Below are 16,069 nucleotides of genomic sequence, written 5' to 3' on the forward strand. Positions count from 1 at the left end.
ATCTGCACCTGCAGCCAACAGCCTGCTTGACACCGCCCGGTTGCCCAACGGCTGCATCCACCCTTTGGGTGATCCATTAGAGATTTCGCGTGGCATATGATTTGGTTCGCAATGCAAGGCCATGTCGTAAGATGCAGCCTGATCTGACATGCAGCAACTGGGCAGCTTGTTCCCGTTAGTGGCGGGCAGCTTGGCCCGCCTGACCCCCAATGAGGCGTCCATATGCTGTCTTACAATGAGCAATCTGTATTCATGCTCGCCACCCATAACTACAAATTCGCCGGACTGCCCTATCTACATTTTTTCGAAAACACATACTTTGAAAACCAATTCCTGCGTCCAGTAAAATTAACGTCGAAACCTGAGCGGCTGCAACGACCAGCCAGCCACGCCTAATTCCAGATGCAAAGTCCTTTCTACTCGGAGGTTGAGAATAGTGTGTCATTAGTTTCATCTACGACGGGATTTCACTCAACCCACAATGAGCGTTGTGACGAAACACGCTGGGAGGACGTAAGGCGAAGTCGTATGGATTCGGCAGATGATGAGAACATCGAGATGATCCCTATTACAAACAGGACAGAATCACGCCCGACCCAGGCGAAAACAAGAAAATCCAAGAGACGTGTGCTTTGGCAGATGGCTGCATTTTATTTTCTAGGTAAATTCTCAGCCCGATCTAGTGTTCGTGACCCTCCTGCTCTTGAACAGACCATGCTGACAGTTTTTAAGGCACGGCTTTCATGATCATGCATTTGGTTTTCTTCTTCTCCCTCCACCGCAAACCCGTCGAGTCATCGTTTGTCGGGCAGAGTCTGCAGTCGGCCATTGCCAACTTCCTGGCTATAGCGGTTGAAATCTGTCTTCTGAGCGGCTTAGGCGTGGCGTACGATCAACTCGTATGGCGACTCTTTCGAAAAAAGGCTCTCCCAGCTGTGACGATCGACAAGCTTATCAGATTGGCCACGAGCCCTTGGAACCTCCCACGCCCCGGTATCTTTCTGGCCGCCCCTGAGCCGTGGCTTGTAGCATTCCTCTGCCTCTTGGTGCCTCTGGCAATCGTTTTCCCACCGGGTGCGTTAACGGTAGAGTACAGAGAAGCAGTCCAGCCGGTGACGCTACACGACGTGCCGACAATGAACATCAGCGACTGGGGGAACGGGACTGCCCATGACCTATACCATCACGCATTGTTTGAAATACCCGGCGAACTCGTGACTTCCACTGTAGGTAGACGTTGACAAACATTCAGGACTGTCTGCTGACAACCAAAACAGTCAAGTCGAGCCATCTTGCAGTTGGAATCCGTCGCCGACCGAGTTCTGGCTTCAGGCGAACCAGTTCCGCTGCGGCTACCCTGCAAAGGCACATGCAACTACACGAGCATCATCGAGGGACCGAAGTTCAACTGCAGACAAGCATCTCTGACCGAAATGCCCGAATACAATCAACGTTCTGCCAACGGCACCTTTGAACCCTTTTCCAAATGCCGCGGCGGGGACGTATTCCTGGCATGGGACGAGGCCGAGACGGAGCTCAAGATAGAAGATTCCTTCAAAGTGGCCTGGTTCCCGATCAGAGGCGGGAGTTGCGTCCCCAACGCGACCATGAAGGCGATGGCTTGCTCGACCGCGCTCGCAACGTACCGCCTGACGATAGCCACTTTTCAAAACGGATCTCGCGACATCCGTGCTTCCATTCTCAACGAGACGGCAATATCGACAGGGAAGCCCATGGGTACATCTCTGCATGAGTATTTTCCTGGGGAGAAGTTTGTCAACGAGTCTAAAGCGGCGCAAGATGATTTGACGATTCAGTTCCGGATCTTGCAGGCTCTGGCGATAAGACAAGCGGCTGTGCAGTCACTGACGGGAAAGATACTTTATAAATACGGTAAGCCCATTCTCACGTAATACCTAGAAGCAGTCCGTGGAGTATATGAAGTGTAGGGAGGGGCTGACACGCGATCAGACCTGTTTCCAGGCGTCCCAGCCCTCGTTGTGAATGGGACGCGAGCAGCTGGGAGCCCGTACATCGGAATACGCAACAAGTTCGGTCTGGACGTGAACATCACGGCAGAGAGCCTGCAGAGCTATCTCCAAGACGTCCTCATATCGAGTATATCTCTCAACTGGCTGCAACCCGAGACCCTTTGGACCTACAGCGAGCCCATCGAGGCCTTCGAGGGCGCAGCGGTGTACCTCTTCAGCGAACCGTGGCAGTTCTACGCACCGTACGGTTCTTGCCTCGCCGTGACAGCCATTGTTTATCTCCTCGGATATCAGGCGCTGCGCCGGAACGGCTCATCGGCTGGCAACAGCTTTCTCCAACTCGTATCGACGACGAGCCCGGGCGGGACCCTGCGAGAGCTGGGTAGGGAATGTAGCTCCGGGGGGTCGGAGAACTTTTCGAAAGAGTTTAAAGAGGTGAAGCTGCGATTCGGCATGAAGAGAATGGACGAGGGCCCAGAAGCCACGAAATCGGACGGGGCCGTGGCTCTTCTCGGTACGGAGGCTGAGATTGAACCATGATGTTTCGTTGTTATGAGGATGAATGCATTAGTGAAAGTGAGACGGAATTGTTTTGTAGCGTGTCAAGCTGGAGAACATGTACTCGAACGGCTTCTGTCTACATTGCTTCTGAGATCGCACTTCTGATCATTGTTGTCAAGTGACTGTTTCAGCTTTCCGTAAATAAATATCTGTTATCTTTTAGAAATAGCAAATCACTCCTCCTGACTCCTTGGCATGATAACGGGCTTAACAGTACAATTTGTGTGAGAAACGAAGCAACTCTCCATGATTCAAAGAACTTACAGCGGAGGAAACCCGACAACCGACATCCCACCAGACTCTTGGTATCTAATGCAACGTCCGACGTGATCATCACTTCAATTCCTTCAGAATCGCCTTTGCGGCAATGACCCTGCCCCCGCCGTCCCGCCTGCAGACCTCCGCCAGGTCGGCGGCCTTCTTCCTGAAGCCCTCGGCGCTCTCGCCCAGAACGACCTCTTTCAGTATGGGGCCGAGTTCCTTGGCGGCGCACTTGGGGGCGTGGTTCGTGCTGCCGCGCTTCCCGATGCCCAGATACTCTACCCTCGTGGCGAAGTCGTAGGTGTCGAACCACACGGGGAGGACGACCTGAGGGACGCCGGCGCTGTCAATGTGTCAGTTGAGTCTCTTGAACTTCCCCGAAAGAAGGAAAAGGGGGGGGGGGGGGGGGGGGGGGGTTTCTTGAAGTCCGCAAAAAAGAAAGGTTGCAAATGAGCTTCATACCTGACGGCCTCGAAGTACGAGTTGGCACCTCCGTGGTTGACGGAGCAGATGACGTTCCCGGACTCGAGGATGGCCATGGGCTCCGCCTCGAGCCAGTCGGTGACGCGCACGTTCTCCTCCCACTCGGAGCCGACGACGTTCAGCACGGCGGCGAATCCCTCCCCGGCGTACTCGCCGCGCTTCTTGAGCTTCCACAGGACCTGCAGCTCCCGGCCGGCCTCCTTGGCCGCGTCCAGCAGAGCCCTGAGCGCGCCAGCCAGCTCCCTCGCATCGGCCTCCTCGTAGGTCGCGTGGGTCCCGAGGTTGACGTAGACCGTCGGGCGCTTGGCGATCCAGACGGCCATCCCCGGGTCGGTCTCCTTCAGGGGTTTTGCGGGCAGGACGATGGGCCCGCACGAGACGAGGTGGTCCGGCACGACGGAGAAGGGGAAGTCGACGGCCGGGTTGCTGGGGAGGATGACCTTCAGCCCCTCGGGGGGCCAGAAGGCGACGCGGCCCCAGTCGGAGTACTCGGTGCCGGTCTTCTCCTTGATGTACTTTGCGTGGTTGATCCAGTAGGGGTTGGAGACGTTTCTGCTGTAATGGTAGAGCTGGTAGATGGCTGACGGTATCTGGTACCAGGGAACGGGGTACGAGATGGTGGATCGGGGCCTGGGGGGGTCATTCATTGGGTGTTAGTGGGCAGAAAGGGTGAGCGTGTGACGGGAAGCGATGGGTGGGGGGGGTAACATGTCCTACGGCGGGTGCTTCCATACGGCCTCGAGCCGGGGCTGGGTGGCCAAAATGAACTCTCTGTAGGTGTTGGGAGAGAGGATGTGCCAGTTGGGCTTCAGCTTCCAGAGCACGGTGATGGCCGGGGTGAAGAGGTTATCGGCGAGGACGAGGTCGGCGTCGACGTCCGTGACGACGCGCTCCGTCTGCTGGACGAGGTCGACGTACTCGGCCGAGGTCCACGGGGTCGTGATGCGCGGCATGATCAAGGCGGCCTCGGCGGCGTTCCACGCGGTCGGGTGCAGGGCGCAGACCTCCTCGAAGCGGTGCTCCGGGCGGTCAAAGAGCGCCTCCTTCCAGGTGGCGCCATGGAGTTCGTGGAACGTGGCGGCCGGGGCGACGGCGGCGACGGCGCTCTCGAGGGCGCCGAAGGAGGCGACGTGCAGGTCGATGGCCGGGTCCTGCTTCAGGAGCTCGTGGCTGACGGCCAGGTAGACGTTGGCCTGGCCGAGCTCCGCGTTGGTGATGAGCAGGATCCGTTTTCGTCCGGCCATGGCTGCGTCGGTTGTGAGATTCCCGCGGTGCAAGGAGAACGGGAGGGAAAGGAGAACATCATCACGGAGACCTCACGCTCTGCGGGTTGAAGAAAGGCTTTAATAGCACTATGGCATTCATCATTGTGTGCCGCGACTAGGATCCCTCCCCCTTCCCCTCCTTGTTGTCAGATCGATACGGCAGGAGAGTCAAGTATAAGTGTATGCCAAGAAGAGCCGAAGGATCACGGAGACCCATGAGTTCGGCAGCAGACTATCCGTAATATCTCGCAGAGACAAGCCACCGGCTCCCGCAGGAACGCCGCCAAGAGGAGCTCACCAGGCAGCACGAACAGTAGTAAGAAGGGAAAGAGGAAAATAAAAGATTGTGGGCAGTCCCGCCCGATCGATACAGACATACCATACCCATGTCGTGTCGGTCTGGAATCCCATCAGGCCATGAATAGTATAGAAAAAACATGATACGAAAGGACCTAGCGGGGGGGTGCTGATGGGAACGAATGCAGCCGAGAGAATAAGGAAGTATCTCCTGCAGTGCATCCAATCTGATAACTTAAGGCTATTGTTTAGCGAGGGGACGGGAAGGATGCAGAGACCCGTCGGGCTGCTACATGGATGGTTGGAAAAAAAAAAAAAAACCTCTACTAAAAAACCACATGAGACGAGAGATGGGCGATTCACGGGCCAGAACCGAGTGTTGCGCCGCTGACAGGGCCGGTGGGACATGGGCGACAAGATGGAGATAATCGAGGGACTTTGGGAATGATGCATCCGAGGCTAGCCAGACATCATGGCCCATATGTCTGTCTGTCCCCTGGGTCATTGGTAGCAGATGAGGTCTGGAAAAGGTTAACTCAAGAGGTTAACTCAAGAGGTTAACTCTGCCACACTTAAACCGTTGGGCTGGGATGAAGGGGTTTTTGCTGTACACGTGTAGTAGTATTACTGAGGGTTCAGCCGGATGGCAGCACCCTTTGTCCGAGTTCAGCTCCGTCGGGGGGGAGGGCTGGCTGGAGCATTCGGCTCAGATCCACAACAGAACACACTGGCCCGGCTGCTCCAGGATGTGCAGTGCAGTGTAGTGTACGGAGCCATTCATGCCTGGGCACCGGTCCTAGCTCGGCTCGTCTCGCCGTTTAGCCAACCGGTTGCGAGCCGAAGTGGGCTGTGATGCCGATGCTCTCGGTTCAAGATGCCCTCAGACAAGTCTTTGGAGGGGGGGGGGGGGGGGGGTTACTGGAGAGTGAGAAAAAGAGGGTATTCGTAGAGTCGCCACCCACAGTAGAGAGAGGCGGCTGCTTTAAGTTTCCTTTCATGGCGCCGGCAAGTCGTTATAGCATCACAGCATCACAGCATCACAGCATCCCATTACCTCATCCATGGGTATGTGTGTGTGTGTGTGTGTGTGTGTGTGGCATGTGCCGTCTTGGACCTTTTTTTTTTGCTCGGCTCGGCTTTGCTTCAGGGCGGGGCAAAAAAACGGCGACGATCTTTTGTGGGAAAAAAACTGTCGGCGTGTCCACAAGCACAAAGAGGCACACGGCGGCGAGCTGGACGGGGCGGCACTAAGTCACCAAGGAAGGGGGGAGGGCAAAATCTTGCCATGCATGCTACATGGACACGACAGAGAACTCGAGAGGCAATGCGACACACACGCTTCTAGTCTGTGGCTTCTCGGTTCTTCTGCTTTCTTGCTCCCTCCAGTTTAGGAAGTTGGAATAGTCAAAAAGGGAATGGGATGGGATGGGATGGGGGATTATGGGAGAATGGGGAGGGGGAAGGGCGGGTTTAGTAGTCTCGACAAAAATCCTTCAATTCCCCCAATACACCCACAACTCAGGTTCTAACTACGTAACTCTTGACGCCGTCCACTTTACTTGTGCCACATCTGACGCTATCTAGGCTATCGTTCTTACCGTTCAGACTCAAAAGGGGGGGGGGGGGGGGAGGAGGAGAGAGGACGGACGGACGCCTCATCCCTCGGTAGCTCGGGGAACTACTCCTGTCCCAGCAAGAACACGCAGTGGAAGCGAAGAGTCAAGAGTCCCTCCCGCATGGATCAGCCCGAGTCAACCCACCGGGTGCAAATTAACCTGGCTAGCGACATTGCTAGCGTCCTATCTAATCAATCAGATCATCTTATCTGATCACACCCTTCACCGCGTGCTGCATCATGACTGGCCACACCCGCCCCTTGTCCGGTCCATGGAGGGTTCCATTGCTCCATTTTCTCCGTTGCTGCGCTGCTCCATCGTCCATGGGCTGGCTCCAGTGCAAAAATTCTTCTTCCGCCGAGCGAGAGAGAGAGAGAGAGACAGAGACGGACACCCTGATCGTCGCCCGTAGCCGATCTGTACGCGCCTCTTTCTGGTCGTAAACCCGCGCTGGCCAAGACTGAACCCCCGGGATCGGACACCATCACTGTGCTCATTCTTTCGCATGTGCCCTTGACAAACCCAAGCCGGCTGAGTTTTTTTTTTTTTTTTTTTCTTACTTCTCTCTTTCGTTCTTTTTTGCTATTACGCAAGAGAGGGGCGCATATTCCTGCAGCGGGCATCTGACTCTCTACCTTACACTGCTCCGTACTGTATCCATTAATTAGCGAGGGGGAAAAGAGAGAGGAACAAGAGAGAGAGAGAGAGACAGAGGCAGAGGGACCCGGCTCAACTTGCTGTCTTTTGTCCTTTTCCTTCTTTCGAAAAGGTATTCTCGAACTTCTTCCTAAACCCCAACCTCTCTACCTCTCCTCCTTCACACTTTCTCCTTACCGCCCTTCCGTTCTCTCCCACATCCCCCCTAGTCAACCGCTGCTGTATCCTTTCTTTGCTGGAATCGTTCGATCGGGACCCAGCACTGAGTAAGGGCACGTGGCAACATCCCAAGCGGTCCCCCTTCCCTTCTCTTGGGGACTCTCGATCTGATCTGCTGAAAACCAGTGACGACCCAAGAGACACAAGATGGCGGTAGCTGAGAAGCAGGACGCTGAGAAGGCGGCGGCGGCGGCGGCGGAGGCAGCTCCTCCACCGGGCCAGGAGCCCAAGAAGACGGAAGAGATCAAGGCGGAAGAAGAGGCCAAGGAGGAGCCTGAGGGCGGTTTGCCGGTTAGTCTTTCCTTTTCCCAACAGCTGCGATGCTATCTATGGCTTCTGCAAGCACTGTTTTGTTTGTTTGGCTGCTGTGAGCCGGGCCGTCCCGCATGATGCATTCATTCCCCCCTTGGAAGAGAGAAACACCAAGCAAGCATCTTATCCTCTGGACGGCATCTCACAAAAAGGCATGGTCTGCTCTGATTACCGACGACTAACGCCTCTTCCTCCTCCCCCTCACTGCAGTTCACCAAGCAGTTCTTCATCTACTTCCGTCTCCTCTTCGCCGCCGACCCAACATGGTTCGACTACGCGCTCGTGGCCTTTGGCACCATCACGGCCATCGGCGCCGGCGTGCCGTTCCCGCTCATGGGCATTATCTTCGGCCAGCTCGTCGACAACATGAACGCCGCCACCTGCGCCGCCGACGGCACCACGACCGGCGTCGACCCCTTCGCGTACGAGGCCGCCATCAACCAGAAGGTCATCCAGACCGTCTACGTCGGCGTCGCCGCCCTCTGCCTCATCTACAGCTACATCCTCTCGTGGAGCATCATCAGCCAGCGCATCGCCCAGCGCCTGCGCACAAAGTACGTCTCGGCACTGCTGCGCCAGCCGCCTTCCTTCTTCGACAAGCGCGCCGCCGCCGGCGAGGTCTCGAGCCGCCTGCACGGCGACATCACCGCCATCCAGTCTGGCACCTCGGAGAAGGTCGGCATCGTCATCTGCAGCCTGAGCTTCTTCGTCACCGTCTTCATCATCGCCTTCACCAAGCAGCCCAAGCTCGCCGGCATGCTCATCTCCATGTTCCCGGCCTTCATGCTCTCCTCCTTCGTCGGCGGCGGCTACATCACCCGCAACGTCGGCCGCATGACCGAGGCCGTCGGCAAGGCCTCTTCCATCGCGTCCGAGGCGCTGTCCCACATCTCCGTCGTCCAGGCCTTTGGTGCCGGCCCGCGCCTCGAGGCCAAGTTCGCCGACCACATGATCACCGCCCGCAAGGCCGGCATGAAGAAGGCTGCCGCTGCTGCTGTCCAGGCCGGTCTCCTGTACTTCATCGCCTACGCCGGAAACGCCCTGGCTTTCTGGCAGGGCAGTATCCGCATCGCCGACTCCATGGCCGGCCGTGGCGACGGTGCCACTGTTGGCGAGATTTACGCAGTTGTCTATCTGCTTGTTGATGGTGAGTTTTTAATTCCTCCCCTCGATCCCCCCCCCCCCCCCCCCCCCTTTCTTGGATTCTCTCCCCTTTGATATGATACAACCATCAAACATTCTCTCCATCCCCCATCACCACGGCCCAAACAACAGAAACAGCGGCTAACCCTTCATGTTTCCCCCCCTCTCTCCAGCCTGCATCATGCTTGGCTCTATCGCCCCTATCCTCCCCCTTCTCGGAGGCGCCTCGGCCGCGTACCAGCGTCTATGGGAAGACATCCAGGCGCCCTCGGAGATCGACGGCACCTCTGACGAGGGCAAGGTCCTGCCCCTGGACGACCCCAAGGGCTTCGAGCTCCGTAACGTCACCTTTGAGTACCCGTCGAGGCCCGGCCAGCCCGTCCTGCGCAACGTCGACCTCAACTTCCCTGCCGGCAAGTACACCGCCGTCGTCGGCCTCTCCGGCAGCGGCAAGTCCACCATCGCCGCCCTGCTCGCCCGTCTCCAGGACCCGAACCAAGGGGAGATCCTCCTTGACGGCCATGACATCCGCACCCTCAACGTCCGCAGCCTCCGCAGCTTCATCAGCTTCGTCCAGCAGGAGCCCTCGCTGCTCGACCGGTCCATCCTCGAGAACATCGCCCTCGGCCTCATCAACTCGCCCAAGCCCGAGCACGAGCGTCTGAAACCCTACCTCAGCGGCGGCCAGCTCGCCGAGCTCGCGTCCAAGGGCAAGGACGCCCTGTCGGCGGTGAACAACTACGGCCCCGAGATCCAGGAGATCGTCGACCTCGTCCGCCACGCGGCGGAGCAGGCCGACGCCGCCACCTTCATCGACCGCCTCGACGACGGCTACGGCACCTCGGCCGGCCCCAGCGGAACCCTCGTCAGCGGTGGCCAGCGCCAGCGCATCGCCCTCGCCCGCGCCCTCATCCGCGATCCCAAGATCCTCGTATTGGACGAGGCCACCTCGGCCCTCGACTCGGCCAGCGAGAAGCGCATCCAGCGTGCCGTTGAGCAGGCGGCGACCGAGAACCGCACCATCGTCTCCATCGCCCACCGCCTGTCTACCATCCGCAACGCCGATAACATCGTTGTCATGGACGCCGGCCAGGTCGTCGAGCAGGGCACATACACCGACCTGATGGCCCGCGAGGACGGCGCCTTCGCCCGCATGGCCAGGCTGCAGAGTGTCGGCACGGCCGAGCGCGCTCCCGACGCCGGCTCCGCCTCGGGCGACTCGGTGGATGCCTCGACGCTCAAGGACGACCACGTCGTGATGAGCGAGAAGACGGACGAGCACCACGTTGCCGCCAAGAGCTTGAAGCAGACCAAGTCTGGTGAGAAGGGTAGCAGCGACGAAGACGACGACGACGAAGAGAAGAAGAAGAAGAAGAAGGACGAAGAGTCCGAGATCGCCGGCCTCGACGCGGCCAAGCCCTACAGCACCGTCCTCAAGGGCCTCGGCCGCCTCATCAGACCGTCGCTGCTCTGGCTCGTCGTCGCCATGATCGCCGCCACCATCGTTGGCGGCACCTTCACGGGCTCCGGCCTCATCTTCGGCTTCACCGTCGGCGCCCTCAACCCCTGCGCCAGCACCGTCGACCGCATCCTGTCCATGGGCCGCTTCTTCTCCGGCCTGCTGTTCGGCCTAGCCTGCATCGAGCTCTTTGCCAACTTCTTCGCCTGGTCCTGCTTCGGCGTCGTCGCCGAGAAGCTCCTCTACTCCGTCCGCGTCCTGTCCTTCCGCTCCCTGCTCGACCAGGACGTCCAGTGGCACCAGTCCGACGGCCGCAGCGCCGACGGCCTGTTGACCATCATCACAAAGGACACAGCTGCCATTGGCGGCTTCAGCGGCTCCACCATCGGCACCGTCTTCGCCATCTGCGTCAACGTGCTCGTGGCCGTGATCCTGTCGCACATCATCGCCTGGAAGATCGCCATCGTGTGCCTCGTCACCATCCCCTTACTCCTGGGCTCCGGCTTCATGCAGCTCCGCATGCTGGCCCGCTACGAGGAGCGTCACTCGGCCGCCTTCTCCAACGCCACCTCGGTGGCCACCGAGGCCGTCCAGTCCATCAAGACCGTCGCTGCCCTCTCGCTCGAGAGCCAGGTCATGGACAACTACGCCCGCCTTCTGGCCCCGCCGCAGAAGCAGATGGTGCGCGCCTCGGCCTCGACCAACATCTGGCTGGCCATCGCCAACTCCACAGGCACCTTTGTCAACGCCCTCGCCTACTGGTGGGGTACCCAGCTCATCATGCGCGGCGAGTACACCCAGACCCAGTTCCTCATCATCCTCGTCGCCATGCTCGTCAGCGCCCAGCTCTGGGGCACCATGTTCTCCCTCGCCCCCGAGTTCTCGCGCGCCCGTTCCGCCCTGTCGCGCATCATGTCCGTCATCAACCTCGGCAAGGACGACGACCTCAGCAAGACCGGCACCCAGCCCAAACAGCTCGCCGGGGACTCCAAGGCCGAAGAGGACGTCGAGGCCACCGGCGAGGTCAAGGCCAAGCGGCCCAACGCCGGCGGCGTCAGGGTCACCTTCAAGAACGTCTCCTTCGCCTACCCGAGCCGCCCAGACATCAACATCCTCGACAACGTCTCCTTCACCCTGCAGCCCGGCCAGTTCTGCGGCCTGGTCGGTCCCTCGGGCGCCGGAAAGTCCACCATCATGAACCTCGTTCAGCGCCTCTACTTCCCGTCTCAGGGCCAGGTCCTCATCGACGGCCACGACATCGCCGACTTGCCGCCCTCCTTCCGGGACACCGTCGCCATCGTGCCCCAGGACCCGACCCTGTTCGACGGCAGCGTCCGCTTCAACGTCGGCCTCGGCTCCGCCCCCGACACCGAGGCGACCCAGGCCGAGATCGAGGAGGCCTGCAAGCTGGCCAACATCCACGACGTCATCATGGCCCTGCCCGAGGGGTACGACACCGAGTGCGGGCCCTCGGCCTCCCGTCTCTCCGGCGGGCAGAGGCAGCGCCTGGCCATCGCCCGCGCTCTCGTGCGCAAGCCGCGTCTGCTGCTGCTCGACGAGAGCACGAGCGCCCTGGACGCCGCCAGCGAAGCCGCCCTCCAGGAGGGCCTCGAGCGCGCCTCGCGCGGCACCACCGTCCTGGCCATCACCCATCGCCTGCACACCGTCCACAAGGCCAACGTGATCCTGCTGGTCGAGGGCGGCCAGATCGCCGACAGCGGAACGCACCAGGAGTTGATGGAGAGGAGGGAAAGCTACAGAATCAACGCCATGCAGCAGATGTTGCAGTGAGAATGGGGGGATTGTTATTATTCCCTCCCTTCCCTTTCTTTATCTTTTCTGGTTCGTTTATCAAAACGAGGATTTAAAAAGCACGTTCTCGGAGTCTGTTATTGCATTGGCTCTGGAGGGATCGTTGGGACTTGTTTTTTTGCATAGAATCTGTACACTCATATAATACCTCGATAGCATTGCATTGCTTTTCATTCCATACCGTTGGCGCAATATAGACACCCAGAGTCTCATCACATTTTATGCGTACCAACTATTGTCCTTTTGCGTGTAAATTGTGACAGAAGTATCTGGACGCGGCGTGCGTGAGTTGAGTCCAAGGCTTAAGTTAGTCTGACAACTGTATTAAGCGGCACTGTTGCCTGTTCCCAACATATTGCAAAAGGCTTACGTGACGCTTTGGAGCATATTTAAATCGACAGCTAGAGCAGATTCTCGGTGTCTTCTGGGCCTCTGTTTTAGACAATAGATGTCTCGAGAGCTTGGTTGTTACACCCGTGAAGGCCAACCCTTTTAAAAATAACAATGGCCTCTTGATGGCGAGGCGTCGCAGTAATTAATATCGAACAACTCGGCACTACATTGAACAAAACTCGGTCTCACATAAAAGAGTTCAGGGATAGATAACGATTCAATTGCTTCGCAAATGTGTCCATGGATGGCGATAATTCTACATGCCGTTACCAACGATACTGATTTTTTTTTTAAGATTCGCACTAACTTGATTGGGTCATTGATGACTATGAGTTCCGGAACAGAATGTAATAAGTGTTTATAGAGGGATGGCCAAGATTGCATTGCGTCCTAAAGATGATGCATCTCCCTACGAGAGGGGCATTGGGGACTGTTCGACTTCAAGAAGCACGTGGCAGCATCGTTGATGTCTCTAGGTAGTGTCACATCCCACTGCGCTAGCTAGCTAGCTAGCTAGCAATGGTCAGCTGTTATTTGCAAGCCCACGTTGAGCAGGCATCTTATCAAACTCAATAAGCTACCCCCCTTGCTGGTATGACATCAGGATGACAGGCCGGTCTAGAGCCCCAAACACATGTAAGAATGCGTTGGTACTCTCGGTAAACCATTGCTCAGGGAACTAACTGGGTTACAATTTCACCTTCTGGGAGGGATGTGAATGACAGTAGGATGCGGACCGTTCCTCGCCGATCCACACTCGCAGACATATTGGCGTCCGTGTGTGATGTTGAGGCTGTGTCTAAACGGACTCAAGGGAGGCGGGATAACCAGAAAGCTTACTTGTAACCATGTTCCATCCAGAATGCAAAATCTCACTCACTCCCTGGTCTGATGCCTGGTTTGTTTGTATTCGCACACAACTCAGTCTCCCATCCCCTCTCACCCCCATCCCTCCATCCCTCCCGCTTCGTAACGAGTCCACGACGTAACCACACCATCAAGCTATCTAAGCCACACATACAAGTACAATCCGGCCAAACGCAAAGCGGCCGCCTTGACCTTCCCTGCCGCGGGCCCTGCGCCATTACTTTTCGCTGATTCACCGCCAGACCCCAACCTTTCAGCCACATCAGCCCTACTCGAACGGCATATGACCTGTTTGAACCCTTCCGTTAAAAGTGGTTTAATTGGAGCAACACGCCCCCTCCAAGGAGATTGCCTTGAGAACCCGCCGGGAGCAAGCCGGGAGAGGAGCCAAAACTCCAAACCGGCTGGGCGCCACAATGACGTACAGATGCCACGAGTAACGCGTAGCGAATAGAAAAACAGCGGATCAGAGGTCCGAACGGCGGGAGAGAAAGACAAAAAAAAAAAAAAAGAGAGACACGTCGTAACCGTAACGCAGAAGAGACTCAGCAGGCCGGCCAGACTGCCTAGGGGCCGAAACGCACACACCGCCGAACGCCAGGTTTTCCCCCTCCCTCTCTGCTGATCTGCTGAGCAAACAGGTATGGATGGTATGATCCGGAGAGGTGACTCAGTGCGCCAGGGTCCCGTCCGTTCCCGCCGGCTTTTGCCCCCAGAGGTTGTTCGGGACCTGCAGAGGAGCTCTTCTCTTCTCACTTGGGTCTCTCTTGAAGGTACCTAGTTTTCTCCCACCTCGTTACCTAGCTGATGACGGGGAACTGGAACCAGGCTCTTCGCTGGGGATCCCTCATGAATGACTGGCCTGACTATTCGTTGATCCATTCGGAACCACCGGACGTTCCTCCGTCAGTCCCGACAACGTCACGAGAGATTAGAAAGCACACCTGGTTTGCGGCTCCGTCAGATCTTTTTGTGTTGCTGACTGGCTTTGTTTTCGTCCTGTCGCCTCCCTGTAAATGGGTGCTCAAAGAAAAAGGGACAAAAGGAGGGTACCATGTATAAAGCACTTCATCTGCCCTTCGCCTGTCCGTTTACCTTTCTGTCTCTCTAGAATGCACACTGTGATACCCATCTAATTTGCTTTCCCTCTCTTCCTCTCTTCCTCCCTCTCTCTCTCCTGCCCAGTCTCTATCCTCCTCTCCTGTAGTCGTCCGTCTTGTATTACCTACGGATACTTACTCCCCTTTGAATTAATTCTCCACGTCATCCCATCATACCAGTCATAGCCATGTCAGCTGCTGCTGCGATTGCGCAACCGCCAGCGACGGTAGAAGCGCCCGGTGCCGGTGATAACAGCCCGCGGATCAGCGAGACATCGGATGACGTATCGACATTGAAGCCCGCCGCGCAAACATCGTGGAAGAAGAAGAAGTATGGGCTGGGTGTTGGCAAGAACGGCGGCGGCGATGATGCCAACAATATCAACAAAAACAATAAGCCCGAGGTCAACCGTACAGCAATGCCCAAGCGCTCGACGACATTCTGGAAATCGTTCAAGTACCTCCTCGACCTGACGCCAAAGGAAGTGGACGACTTCATGGCGTCTTACGTCATTTACAACCTCGACTGGGCGGACGAGGCCAAGATGATCGAGACGCTCGGCCCGGACTACGAGGCAAAGGTCGGCGACTGCCTGCAGTCGTACTACGGTGTGCTGAACCACCTCTGCGCGCTGGGCGACGTGGAGAAGATGTACATCCCGCCCCTCATGGATAAGAAGGCCTCCGTCCTCGACAACCAGATGCTGTACGAGGAGTCCGTCGCCCGGGACATTGGCCTGAAGCCCGGCGACAGGGTGCTCGACCTCGGGTGCGGGCGCGGGCGGGTCGCGGCGCACATGGCCGCCGTCAGCGGCGCGTCCGTCACCGGCCTCAACATCGACCCGAACCAGGTCGCGCAGGCCGACGAATTCAACGAGCGAATGGGCTTGCGCAACAGCTTCACCGTCCAGGACATGAACGAGCTGCCGCTGCCGTTCGCCGACGACTCCTTCGACGCCTTCTACCAGATCCAGGCGCTCAGCCTGTGCAAGGACCTGCCGAGGCTGTTCGCCGAGCTGCGGCGGGTGCTCAAGCCCGGCGCCAAGATCTCCCTGCTGGACTGGGTGAGCCTGCCGGCCTACGACGCCGCCGACCCGGAGCACGCGGAGCTGATGCGGAGGACGAAGCCGTTGATCGGCGCCGTGGGGACGCCCACGCCCGAGACGTTCGAGAAGGCGCTGACGGGAGCCGGATTCGCCGTCTTGAAATCGGACAACGCGAGCGTCGGCGGACTGCAGGCGCCCCTGATCGACAAGGCGGACGTGTACTTCCGGAGCCTGCGGCAGGTCATCCTCGGGCTCGTCAAGGTCCGGCTGCTGCCGCCCCATTTCAAGACGCTCATCAACCGTCTATGTCTGGACGGGCAGGCGTTCGTCAAGATGGACACCATGAGGCTGGTGACGACGAGTTACCGAATTGTCGCGCAGAAGATTTAGAAGAAGGGGGGCTCACGGAGTGTGCCCAGCGTCGGCCTTGTTAAAGAAGAGACTTTTTTGCTAGAACACCGGCTTCTTTTTGGCTGTGCAGCTGAAATGGTATATTACCAATCCGGCGATGCGCGTCACTTACTATTTACTTTTGGGAGTTAGATGGATAGACTGATCAGTATAATACCACTTAATCGTCTCGAACC

At 57.8% G+C, this 16,069-nt stretch overlaps 4 protein-coding genes across 4 annotated transcripts; 3 read left to right on the forward strand and 1 right to left on the reverse strand.

Moving 5' to 3' along the window:
• Positions 1–424: 424 nt before the first annotated feature.
• Positions 425–2,531, forward strand: CDEST_09450 (uncharacterized protein; the record flags this gene model as incomplete). The annotated part of the gene is made up of 4 exons (XM_062925609.1): positions 425–661; positions 733–1,226; positions 1,278–1,893; positions 1,972–2,531. The coding sequence occupies exons 1-4, from the start codon at positions 529–531 to the stop codon at positions 2,529–2,531; spliced, it is 1,803 nt and encodes a 600-aa protein (XP_062781660.1). The 5' UTR covers positions 425–528.
• Positions 2,532–2,885: 354 nt separating this feature from the next.
• CDEST_09451 (Putative UDP-glucuronosyl/UDP-glucosyltransferase) lies at positions 2,886–4,540 on the reverse strand (the record flags this gene model as incomplete). Its single annotated transcript, XM_062925610.1, has 3 exons — positions 2,886–3,156; positions 3,276–3,926; positions 4,014–4,540. The coding sequence occupies 3 exons, from the start codon at positions 4,538–4,540 to the stop codon at positions 2,886–2,888; spliced, it is 1,449 nt and encodes a 482-aa protein (XP_062781661.1).
• Positions 4,541–7,005: 2,465 nt separating this feature from the next.
• On the forward strand, positions 7,006–12,055 carry CDEST_09452 (Putative Type 1 protein exporter; the record flags this gene model as incomplete). Its single annotated transcript, XM_062925611.1, has 3 exons — positions 7,006–7,641; positions 7,873–8,809; positions 8,979–12,055. Exons 1-3 carry the CDS (start codon positions 7,498–7,500, stop codon positions 12,053–12,055), a joined length of 4,158 nt encoding a protein of 1,385 aa, XP_062781662.1. The 5' UTR covers positions 7,006–7,497.
• Positions 12,056–13,844: 1,789 nt separating this feature from the next.
• On the forward strand, positions 13,845–16,008 carry CDEST_09453 (Putative methyltransferase type 11, S-adenosyl-L-methionine-dependent methyltransferase superfamily). Its single transcript, XM_062925612.1, has 2 exons — positions 13,845–14,109; positions 14,165–16,008. Exon 2 carries the CDS (start codon positions 14,625–14,627, stop codon positions 15,870–15,872), a length of 1,248 nt encoding a protein of 415 aa, XP_062781663.1. The 5' UTR covers positions 13,845–14,109; positions 14,165–14,624; the 3' UTR covers positions 15,873–16,008.
• Positions 16,009–16,069: the final 61 nt, after the last annotated feature.

The sequence above is a fragment of the Colletotrichum destructivum genome, chromosome 6, assembly GCF_034447905.1.
Source record: "Colletotrichum destructivum chromosome 6, complete sequence".
Taxonomy (NCBI): Eukaryota; Fungi; Ascomycota; class Sordariomycetes; order Glomerellales; family Glomerellaceae; genus Colletotrichum; species Colletotrichum destructivum.

Excerpts from the sequence above, each read along its gene's own strand:
- CDEST_09453 (XM_062925612.1), top strand. The coding sequence starts at position 14,625 with ATGTCAGCTGCTGCTGCGATTGCGCAACCGCCAGCGACGGTAGAAGCG.